The sequence below is a fragment of the Sturnus vulgaris genome, chromosome 27, assembly GCF_052056855.1.
Source record: "Sturnus vulgaris isolate bStuVul1 chromosome 27, bStuVul1.hap1, whole genome shotgun sequence".
In the NCBI taxonomy this organism is placed as follows: Eukaryota; Metazoa; Chordata; class Aves; order Passeriformes; family Sturnidae; genus Sturnus; species Sturnus vulgaris.
The window spans coordinates 1874984-1885850 of record NC_142269.1 but is presented as its reverse complement, the minus strand read 5'-3'; the positions used below and the strand labels follow the sequence as shown (position 1 = coordinate 1885850).

The following is a 10867-nucleotide window of genomic DNA, read 5'->3' as shown; positions in this document are numbered from 1 at the left end:
TAAGACTTCTATAGGATTTGGCCCCAAATCCATAGATTTGAGCCAATCCTAATCAACCTAAAGCGTCAGGGCTGCCAGAACAGGGACGGGACTGAGCTGAAGTTCCTCAGCAGGAGGTGTGAGAACAGGGCAGTGCAGGCAGCAGGGACGTCAAAACTCAACCCTCAGTCCTTGGGCAGGACTTGCTCCTTGAGGGCATCTATTATCCTGATATTTAACAGGGACAAAAACAGAGGGCACTGGTAGGTGACATTCCAAGCACTGCACAGGTCTTGGGGACACCCAAAAGGGTGGAGAAAGCAAACAGGAAAAGCCTGGGGACACAGCCAGAGCTACCAACAGCTGCAACCAGGAGCTGCTTCCCACCAGTGACATCCACAGTACCTGTGTGGGTGTGGCTGTCTCAGATCTGCCACCACGGAGTCCAGCAAATCCCCCCAAAGCTCAGTGGTGCCCATAGGTGGGGCAGAACTGTCACCACCTCCCTGTGAAGGCACCTTCATAGCCTTCAGCTCATGCCACTGTTACAAGACCCAATCCCTGTGGGAGGATCCATCCCTTTTCCAGCCTCCTGCCCACACTCCTGGGAGGGCAAGCCCAGCAGCTAGAGGCTGCCCCAGTGCTGCCACGAGCTGTTGACACTTCACTGGGACCAAGAACCCTCTCAGGGAAGGCAGGTGGCTGGGCACTGCCATGTACCCTGCCCATCCCCATGGCAGGATTTGGAGCTGGAGAAGCTGGAGACATCCCTGGGACTGGTATGTGCAGGAGCTCCATGGAGAGCTTGGAAATAAAATGGACCATTCAGTGCCAGCACCTGGCACAGCAGGAACACTACTGCCTCCAAGGCTTGTATTACCCCAGGGCTTGGAATAACATCCACCTTTCCTCCTTCTGCTTTTCTTGGCCAAATACAATGCAAAGATACACCCAGCTGCCCAACAGCCCCACCGGGGCAGCCCGGGCTGACACAGCCTGGGCTGCCCTGTGAGCATTTCTTGAGGTGTGTGACTGCCCCCACCCTGCAGCCCTTCCTGAGCACACAGGTACCCAGCCCAACACCTGCTGCTCTCAGTGCCAGCCCAGGGAGGAGGCTCCATTAAACAATGCCAAAAAATACTTTATTTATCAAAATCATACTAAATTATTACAAAAACTATGCCATCCTGCCTCAGGTCATGGCTCAAGATCCTGGAGGAGGCTTGTAGAGCTCACGCAGCAGCACCAGTTTCGTGGCCAGCAGGACTTCACGGTGGCCAAGGTGGCTCCTCCTGCAGTAGCGGGACAGCCGGGAGGCCTCCAGGGCCACATCCCCGAGGAGCTGGGGACTGGCCAGCCAGGCCAGCAGGGAAGCCAGCAGGTCAGAATCCCCAGTGGAACCCGTCTGTGGGAAGAGCAACCAACAGCATCAGCACAGCCACTGTAGGAAGCACATCATGGAACCGTTCAGCTTGGAAAAACCCATAAAAATCAAATGCAAACGTTCCCCCAGCACTACCAAAGCCACCATTAACCCACCACACCCACACATCTTTTAAACCCCTCCAGGGACGGTGACACCACTGCCCTGGGCAGCCCTGCTCAGCACCACTTGGCACAAGATAGGTGGGTGAGCAGTAGAACTGAAGGAGCAGGAGCCTGTACCCCAGGCCAGCAGCACTCACCCGGTTCAGGAGCTTGCAGATGCGGGCAGAATAAGCCACTTTCTTCTTCTGCCTGTGGAGACGGAGGCAGCGGAGGCTCTGCCAGGCACATCCCTCTCCAGCGTTGGGGGGCTCAGGGAGGGCAGGGGGTCCTGGCTCCATTGCTGCTGCCCACACAGTGCTGGGGTCACACACACTTCCTGTGGCTGCAAAACCTCTGCTGAGAGAGAGCCAAGCAGGGGCTGAACACTGCTGCCCTCACCCTGTCCTTGCCTAGGCACTAATTAACATCAGGCAAATTAGACACTTACAATAACACCAAAGTCATTCAGCACAATGCATAAACAAAGCCAGAAACCATCCCCTCTACAAAGCTAAACACACCAGAAATGGCAAAGCACAAATAAGGCACTTAAGATATATAAATATATATATATTATACATGCACTTATTTTTTTCCTTTTTCCCCTTCCAAGCTCACCCCTCAGAGCACCTCCAGTCTCGTCCTCCCCAGGAGCAGAGAAAGAGCCGGGATCTGCTGCCTATAACCAGGGGGAATCATTGCCTTCAGCTGGGAGGGGAGGGGTCCCCGCAGCTGCAGGGCTGGGGATGGAGATGGAGACAGGGATGGCCACGGCACCTCACACCTGTACCCTGTCTCCTACACTCAAACCAGCCATTCTTACCCAAAATTCCTTTAGGTGAGGCTGTCCTTGCTCCCGGGTCTCCCCCCAGCCCCACTTCTCTGATCAGTATCATTAACGTAATTAGCCCACGATGCTGGATCTGGGGGAACTTTTTGTATGGTTTATTCTGCATTAATTTGAGGGGACTCCAGGGTTTCACCAAGCACCAGAGTGAGCAGGGTCTGGGGGGCTTACCCTGGGTGCAGGATTTACCTTCTCCCTGCTGTCCTGGTGGGGGTGTCAGTGCAGAGCCCTGTTTTGTGGTGTTTGTGTCATCAGGGTACAGCACAAGGGGCTCAGTGTGTTCTGGATGTGGCCCCATCCTCATTCTTGAGGATGGGATCCCTCGGTGCAGCCCCCCACCCCTCAGGGGGGTTGTGGGGGGTCCCTGGGGTGCAGCATTTTTTCCTGCAGGATGTGGGATGGGGCTGGGTGTGCCTGCAGGACACTGTCCCAGATCTGTCCCGGAGAGAAAAGAAGGAGGTGTTCCCTGAGTGTAGGATCCAGCCCTGCTCTGGGATGGAGATTCCATAGGGTGCAGGATGTGGTCCTGTGGCACATCCCAATGCAGGGCCTGCCCCTGAGGTGGGGAGGGGGAGTCTCTCCAGATGAACAATGTGACCCCTTAGCACCTTGTGTGGGGGGTATGGGGGGCTCCCCTGGGTGCAAGATACACCCCAAGAAGGAAGATTCTTCTGGGGGGACAGCACACTGTAGCCCCCCCTCATTCTGGAGGTCTCTTCAGGTGCAGAATGGTGGCTCCTTAGCAACTTGTGCTGTGCTGAGGGGGTGTCCCCTCAGGTGTAGGATGTGACCCTTTTCTAAGCTGTGTTGGAGAGGGGACACTCCTGCATCCAGGACACACCCCGGGGAGGAATTGTTCCCCTCTCAGTCACATCCTCCCCGGAGCACCCTGAAGCCCCCCACATTGAGGTGTCCCCGTGTGCAGAGCAATGAAAGGGGCCCAAGGCTGCTTCTGGTTCTGGGGTGCCTGGGTGTTGCAGGGGGCTTCTTGTGTGGTTTATTCTGTCCAGCGTTCACTGGGAACTTGTGCCGTGACAATTCTGCATTAATCTGGGAGGGTGGGAGCAGGACTGACCCTGCCGAGTGGGGTCATGGGGTGGGACTTCCCTTGGGTGCAGGATCTGCTTTCTCCCCTCTGTCCCGGCAGGGGGTAAAAAGCACCCTATATTTGGGGTGTCCTGCTCCGCTCGGCGCAGGATACACCCCAGACAGCACAGCCCCTGCTCCAGGGCACACATCTCCCATTCCCGGGGATCCCCATCCCTCATTCCCGGGGATCCCCTGCTCCAGGGCACACATCTCCCATTCCCGGGGATCCCCATCCCTCATTCCCGGGGATCCCCTGCTCCAGGGCACACATCTCCCATTCCCGGGGATCCCCTGCTCCAGGGCACACATCTCCCATTCCCGGGGATCCCCTGCTCCAGGGCACACATCCCTCATTCCCGGGGATCCCCTGCTCCAGGGCACACATCTCCCATTCCCGAGGATCCCGATCCCGCATTCCCGTGGATCCCCTGCTCCAGGGCACACATCTCCCATTCCCGGGGATTCCCTGCTCCAGGGCACACATCTCCCATTCCCGGGGATCCCCTGCTCCAGGGCACACATCCCTCATTCCCGGGGATCCCCTGCTCCAGGGCACACATCTCCCATTCCCGAGGATCCCGATCCCGCATTCCCGGGGATTCCCTGCTCCAGGGCACACATCTCCCATTCCCGGGGATCCCCTGCTCCAGGGCACACATCTCCCATTCCCGGGGATCCCCTGCTCCAGGGCACACATCTCCCATTCCCGTGGATCCCCTGCTCCAGGGCACACATCTCCCATTCCCGGGGATCCCCATCCGGGCCGTGCCGCGATCCCCGCCTGCAGCGCGCGGCTTCCGCCGCCAGGGGGCGCTCCCGCCCCGCCCCGCCGCGGGGGCGCGGTGCCCGCTGCGGCCGCCAGGGGGCGCTGTTCGGGGCCGCCTCAGGGCCCGGCCCCGCCCCGCCGCAGGTGACACCCCCACACCCCACACCCCCCGCGCCCGGAGCGGCGGGAGCGGTCCCGATCCCGATCCCGGTTCTGGTTCTGTCCCAGTCCCAGTCCTAGTCCTGTCTCGATCCCGCTCCTTGCCCGGCCTCCATCCCGGTCCCGGCCGTCCCAGTGGCCGTCATGGCGGAGCAGGAGAGTTTGGAGTTCGGCAAAGCCGACTTCGTGCTGATGGACGCCGTCACCATGCCCGAGTTCATGGCGAACCTCCGGCTGCGGTGAGTGAGGGGCGGGAGGCGCGGCCCCCTGCCCCGGGGCTCGGCGGGTCTTCCCCTCGCACACGCTCCGGTTGGGATGGAGTGTGAGGGGGTGAGGGAACCGGAGCCTCCTCCGCCTGCTGCCGCTCCCTGACTGGGCAAACCCGCACAAAAGTGTGGATTTTTCTATGAAATGGAAGAGCCGGGTAAAGATGAGAGTGCTCAGGGTGCACCAACCCCTGGGGGCCGCGGGGCTCTCAGTCCCTTCTGGATAATCTTCGGAGTCACCTGCCCCAGTGCCCACCTCCCTCATGGATCGTGCAATGGTTTAGAAGTGAAGGGACCTTAAAGACTTTACTTTTAAACAGTATGTTGTTGGTCTTCCCCTATATCACAGAAACACTGGGTGGGTTGGGAGGGGACCTTAAAGCCCATCCAGTGCCACCCCTGCCATGGGCAGGAATGCCTTCACTAGCCCAGGGTTCTCCAAGCCTGGTTTTGGGCACTGCCAGGGATCCAGGGGCAGACACAGCTGCTCTGGGCACCCTGTGCCATTCCCCTCTGCCAGGTTTCTTGCCTAAGCTGATATTCTGCAAAGTTGCTTTGGAGAAAAAAAAAAAAGAGCAATAAAAGTCACCAAGTCCAAGGTTGCTCCATCCCGTGGGGGCATTGCAGCCACTCGCTGGTGTGGATTTGCTGTGTTAACATTTCGTGATCTTTATGGTTTTATTTCCCTTGTATATGTGGTGGAATATCCACATTTTCCTGCCTGTTCCCTCTCAAGCACAATTCAATCCTGGGCAGCTCTGACAGGGGACAGCCAGGGGACCCCAAGTCTGCGGCTGCTTTTCACTTTCCGTTATAAAACATTCATGGGAGCTCCTTCTGATAAACTCTTATGCCCCTGCTTGTGCAAGGATTTGATAATTGCTAAAGGGAAGGCTTTGGGATAAAAGTGTGACTTGTTGCCTGTGTCCCACCCGTTCTGCTCAGGTTTTCCTGCCTGTTCCTGTCCTGCCACTTGTATTCTGCTGGGTATTGGAATCAGTCACTTGTCAGACCCTTGCTGTTGTTGGATGCACCTGAGAGTGGCTCTAGCAATAGATGGTTAAGCTCCCTCAGCAGCCTTCAAACTACTGAGGAAGGAGAATATTAAGCTTTTTCAGGCAATTGTGTTGCCTCCTCTGGATGAAATCTGTAGATTTTGCCATCTGTCTGCTTCAGGCACTGAGTGCTGATTTCTGTGGTACACAGCTACAGGGTGTCCCTGTGCCCTGAGATGCTGCAGGGTGAGGGCTCAGATCCTGTGGGGTGTAAGAACAACCAGTAGACTTTATGCTTTTTTTCCTTTTATATTTTGGATTTCTTTTGGGGCAGAGAGGGCATTTGTGTTGGAATATAAGAAAATCATAATGAAAATGGTTGAGCTTTAAACATTATTTCAGATTAAAATGAATTTTGCAGTGCTTCTAAAAGTTTAAATTTGTTTCTCATTTGTATACTCCATGACATTGTAATTGTATTAGGAAGGGCTTGCGTGTAGGATCTTTGTAATTAGCAGGAAACTTGTGTGTCACGGTTTATTCTTGGCGTTTTATTATTTGGTTAATATGACCTAGAAATGTAATGAAGTATTGGAAATGGACTGATAGCTTAAAAATCAATGTGGCATGTGGTTGCCTTTAGGAATCCACTGAGAGATGCCTTGCAGGGACAGACTTGGCTAATTTTATATGAAGGCATGGGAGGAACAAGCCAGCAGTCCTGGATCCTTACAATAAATGTAGAACTACGTTTATTGTATTGTTATTATTTATTTTTTTCTCTGTACTGTTGCTGATGGTGCCCGAGGGTGTTGTCAGGACATCCCTGCTGTATCTGATACACTTTGGAGGCCCCGTTTAACTGCAGTGCCTACCCAAACCCAGGCTTCTCCTCTGACAACAGTTCAGACTTGAGTTCTTCTCACCTGGCTGTGAGCTCTGCCTGGGCTTCAAGGTCATCTGGTGTCTGTGCTGTGGGCAGAACAAGCTTTTGTCAAAAGCTAACTGATACTGTTAATTTTTCTAACCCTGGTGCTGTCATCCCCTGCCTCTAGGCCTGGGGACGCTGTCCCAGTGTCTGCACTGGGACATTTGGGAAAGCTGATGTGAATTTCCCGAGCGTGGCCTTTCAGTGAAGCTGCTGAGCTGTGCTGGGTGCTGGCCCTGGGCTGCTCGTGTTGTACAGCACTCGGGCAACACCTGCTGCTCACATTTTACTGCTCTGGAGAGGGCAATTGGCTCTCGGTGCTGACACCAGGAAATTGTATGAGACCCTGCTCAAGGGTTGGTTGTGTCACTGTGGCCATGGCAGAGTCCCCTTTGTGCTGCTCGTGTGCAGAGCAGAGGGAAGGAGCTGCTGCTCCTCCGTCATTGAGTGCCCCTGGCAGGTTTGTTCAGTTTACACTTGAATGGGCTCCACCCTGTTCCATAAATCCAGCTTTCTGCCAGAGCTATTTTTGTTCGGGGTCACTGCCTGACCCAAGACGGGCTGTGCTGGATTTAGTTCCCAAGTGAGCCCAGATGTGGGTGGAATTGAAATCATACCAGTTTGGGTGCATGCAAGGATATTTCCCCAAGGATGTCTCTAGTGGGAAAAAGGGGAATGGTGAAGCTGCACTTTTCATTAGTGTAGTCTTTGAATTTAGTGGTGTTGACATGGGCTGGACGAGAGTGCCTGGGTAGGTGGGTGGATGCAGTGTGAATTTACTACCTCATCTCCCAGCCCCAGTGCTCATGCCTAGTTATTTGTAGGTTTGAGTGGGATTCAGCAGGGTTATCAGTGTGTCAGTATCTTCTCATGGCTGTGTCTTACAGCTACTTAATGAATGTTTCTTTGGACTCTCAGCAGTCACTGTGTGTTACACTTTATTGTAAATAAAAGTCATCCTGTCCTTGAATTCCTTAGTCCTGAGTGCATTTCATCCCAGTGTCTGGTTGTGATTCTTAGTCATCAGAATAATTTAAAAAAAAAAAAAAAAAAAAAGAAAAGCAGGACTATGGGAATGGTCTGTATGGACTCAGTAGCTTTGTTTCTTTATAGTAACCTCCAAAACTGTAACAGGCAATTGTTTCTGGAACATTCATAAGTCAGAATTATTAAAACAACTGTATTTGAGTGGTTTGTGTGGCAGCAATCACCTACCATCCCTTCAGTGAGTGCCTACTCATCTCTGTACTGCTGCAGGAATAATTGGCAATTCTAATCCCAGGACATCAGATTAATCGAAGGACTCTGTAAAATAGGGAATCTTTTTGTGTCTAGCAACTCTCAGGTCCTGCCACTGGCAGGCAGATATTTATCTGTAGTCAAGTGTTACCTGCTGTGATGGGTGAATGCTCTGGACTTGGGAAAACTCTTTATTTTACTGCTTTTGACTTAACATGACCATGACTATTCCATGGCAGGTGGAGTGAGATGGTGCTTGTGGAAAGGGAGTGTTGGTCTGGCCAGAGCTGCTCAGATTTTGCAGAAATTGTGGTGCAGATTAAACTACTGAGTAAGAGAAGCAGGAAACTGCACCACCTCATTTTCTTCATGCCACAGTGAAAATTTCAAGTAGTAAATGTTACCATTTTTAATTTACTGTCTTGTAAGGAAATTTATTTTTCAGAAGTATGAAATAATCAGGTTTATCAGGTGATTTTTTTGTATTACACTGCTAAGACCACTCACTGTTCTGTACAGCTTGCATTTGTCTTGACAAAGAGATCAAACCTCAGAGCATTAAAAATGGGATCTGTGGCATGCAGAGGGAGTTCTTGAATGATCTGTTGTGCAGCCTCAGCAGTGCCTTTGGGAGTGACTGCAGGGCAGCCACTCCTCCCAGGGTCTCAGGTGTGTGCCAGGACAGTCAGATGTGACCCACCCGCTCTGTGCCAGGCAATTGGATCCTGTGGGGGCCCAGCTGGGGGCAAAGCCAGCACCCCTGAACCACTGGAGTGGGAAACCACGTGGAAATGCAGGGAAAAGCAGCCCATTGCACAGGACAGCATCAGAGCAGTGTTTGGGGGGTCTGATGTGAGCTGTGTGCTCATGGTGTTTGTGTTCCCGCATCTGCATCGTGAGCAGGTGCTACCTGACTCATCCTCTGCTGATTTCTAGTGAGTGGCTCATTTTTCATAAGCATTGTGCAAATCCCCCTGGGAGCACAATGGATCTGTGTCACCGTTATTAAAGAATTCAAGGATGTGTGAGAGCACCTGGTGATGTGTAATGATTGTAAAATGAATTTGGGGTTGTTTTTCCTCTTCTTTTAAGTACTTCCAGCATGAAACCAGCTGTGGAAGGCTGTACTTGCTACTCACATAGTTCTGGTCATCCCAGCCAGCCTGAACCTGGAGTGGTGCAAAGAACTGTGGCTTAGTAGTGCAGGTAATCCCTGTGCATGTGGTGACTTCTGGCCTCCTAAAGCAGCATTTCATAGAAACACAGTTCTGAGTTCATTTAAAAACACACAAAAGTGGTTTTCCTAATGTCTCTCAACTAGCTCTCAAACCCCAGCTTTTTCAGATTAAGTCAACAGTTCTAGATCTGTGTTTATCGCAGGCCCATTTGAAACCTAGACAATATTTGCTATGATTATCAATAGTTTTGGCATCAAGAATCTATACTGAAAATCTGGTTCTTCTGAGAATGGGCTGAAAGTATTTGGTGCTGAGGGAAGTGTTTGCTGTGCAGGCAGGGCTGAGGTGTGGGCTGGAGTCCTACAAAAAGGTTGGAGCAAACTGAATGGGGAATTGGGCTTTAAATGCTGCAGAGGGATATCTCCAAGGGCTTTTCTTGAGGTGGTTGTGTGGAGCTTGTACCTTTTGTGCCTCTGTCAAAAAAATCCTTGTTGTTTTTCTGAATGATGCAGCGAGTTGAGGCCATTCTTTAGAATCCTAAAATCAGAATAGTTTAGGTTGGAAGGGACTCTGAAGTTCATCCTTTCCACCCCTGTGTCCCTTCCACTGGAGCAGGGTGCTTCAAGCCTCTGGCCTAGGACACTTCCAGGAAAGAACTTTAAGTTCTGAAAGGCCAAAGTCCTGTTATGCCATTCAGTGTCCCCTAGATCTGCAGACTGCACTGTTTTACTTACCTTTTTCAGGTCTGGAAAAGCAAGCACAACTTCTGGGGTTCTGGGGTTGAATAAATGCTTTAATTTGTCTCCATCTTCAGGAAATGGGTGTCCCTATGATCCATTAGGAACAATTCTTGTTCCTAATGTGGGTCCCATCAGTTCTTGCTTGGTACCACGCCATTTCTGCCCTTCCCTTGATGAGCCTCAGTTGCAGTTTTGGAGTGAAGGTGCTGTCTGTATTTCACTGATGTTTTCACACTGACTTCCTTATCTTCTGAGTGCCATCTTAAACATTCACATTTGGGGTTGAAATTGTGGTGGGAGAAGTTTGACTTCCCATGAATGATAAACTGTATTTAATCCCAGCAGAGGAAATATTATGTGAATGCTTGGTTTCATTTGTGCTTTTGCTAATGAAATATTTATGCTTCATAAACAAGCTTTTCATGCCTTTAAGCCATTTTAATTTCCTCATTCTAAATAGTCATGAATATTTGAATTGTTCATGTGGTGTTGAATTAAAGAGCTGCTGGGAAGAGGCTGCTTTCTCCCAGGAGAGGGGCACCTGCCTCCAGGTGCTGCAGGATACTCCTTGCTCTGCTCAGGCCAGCAGCAGTTGAGTCTCATCAGCCCTTCTTGGCTTCCCCAGAGTTGCTCAACTTGCAGAAGCCATCTTGTGTCACAGTTCGGAATGAATGGAATGAAAATTCCCCTTAGCCCATCAAAATTTGACTTTACGAGCTTGGCCTGGGGCCAGCCTCATCTTGAGAGATGGAAAAGGCCATCCATCTCACTTAAAGACATCTCACTTACAAACCAAATCCCAACCAGAGCAGCAAAGGGAGAATCCAGGCCAGTCTCCTGACTCCACAGGGACTCTTCAGCCGTGGACACCTGGAGCTGCCCCAGGTGTGCTCTGGGATTCCTGACTGGAATTCCCATGAACCAGGCTTTGAATGAGGTGATGTCCAGACTGGAGTTTGTTTTGCCTCCATATGTGCTGAGTTTATCTGGTTCCACTGGACCTTCCTTAGCACATCTGCTCTCCCTGCCTGATGAAAGCCTCCTTAGAGGGAAGTTTTACTGGAGTCTTTTTATAGCAGCTGTGTGGAGTGTTTCATAATTTTAGCACCTGGGTGTTGAATAATATACGAGGTCAGATTTATGAATGAGATCAG

At 51.7% G+C, this 10867-nt stretch overlaps 2 protein-coding genes across 4 annotated transcripts in view; one reads left to right on the top strand and one right to left on the bottom strand.

The window, feature by feature from the left end:
• Positions 1–1099: 1099 nt before the first annotated feature.
• LOC148221036 (uncharacterized) lies at positions 1100–4195 on the bottom strand. Of its 2 annotated transcripts, none has more exons than XM_088179621.1 (3): positions 2125–4195; positions 1665–1863; positions 1100–1384 (listed from the first exon to the last, which is right to left on the bottom strand). In XM_088179621.1, the coding sequence occupies exons 2-3, from the start codon at positions 1803–1805 to the stop codon at positions 1184–1186; spliced, it is 342 nt and encodes a 113-aa protein (XP_088035747.1). In that variant the 5' UTR covers positions 1806–1863; positions 2125–4195; the 3' UTR covers positions 1100–1183. The 2 variants fall into 2 exon arrangements, with proteins under 2 accessions (XP_088035747.1, XP_088035746.1); XM_088179620.1 differs by having other exon boundaries at positions 1665–1860.
• Positions 4196–4379: 184 nt separating this feature from the next.
• Positions 4380–10867, top strand: part of MYO1D (myosin ID) — a 156174-nt gene continuing 149686 nt past the window's right edge. For both annotated transcript variants that reach the window (XM_014884801.2, XM_088179641.1), the window contains exon 1: positions 4380–4606. In XM_014884801.2, coding sequence (XP_014740287.2) covers positions 4512–4606 — 95 coding nt within the window. In that variant the 5' untranslated portion in view covers positions 4380–4511. The remainder of the gene's footprint in view (positions 4607–10867) is intronic.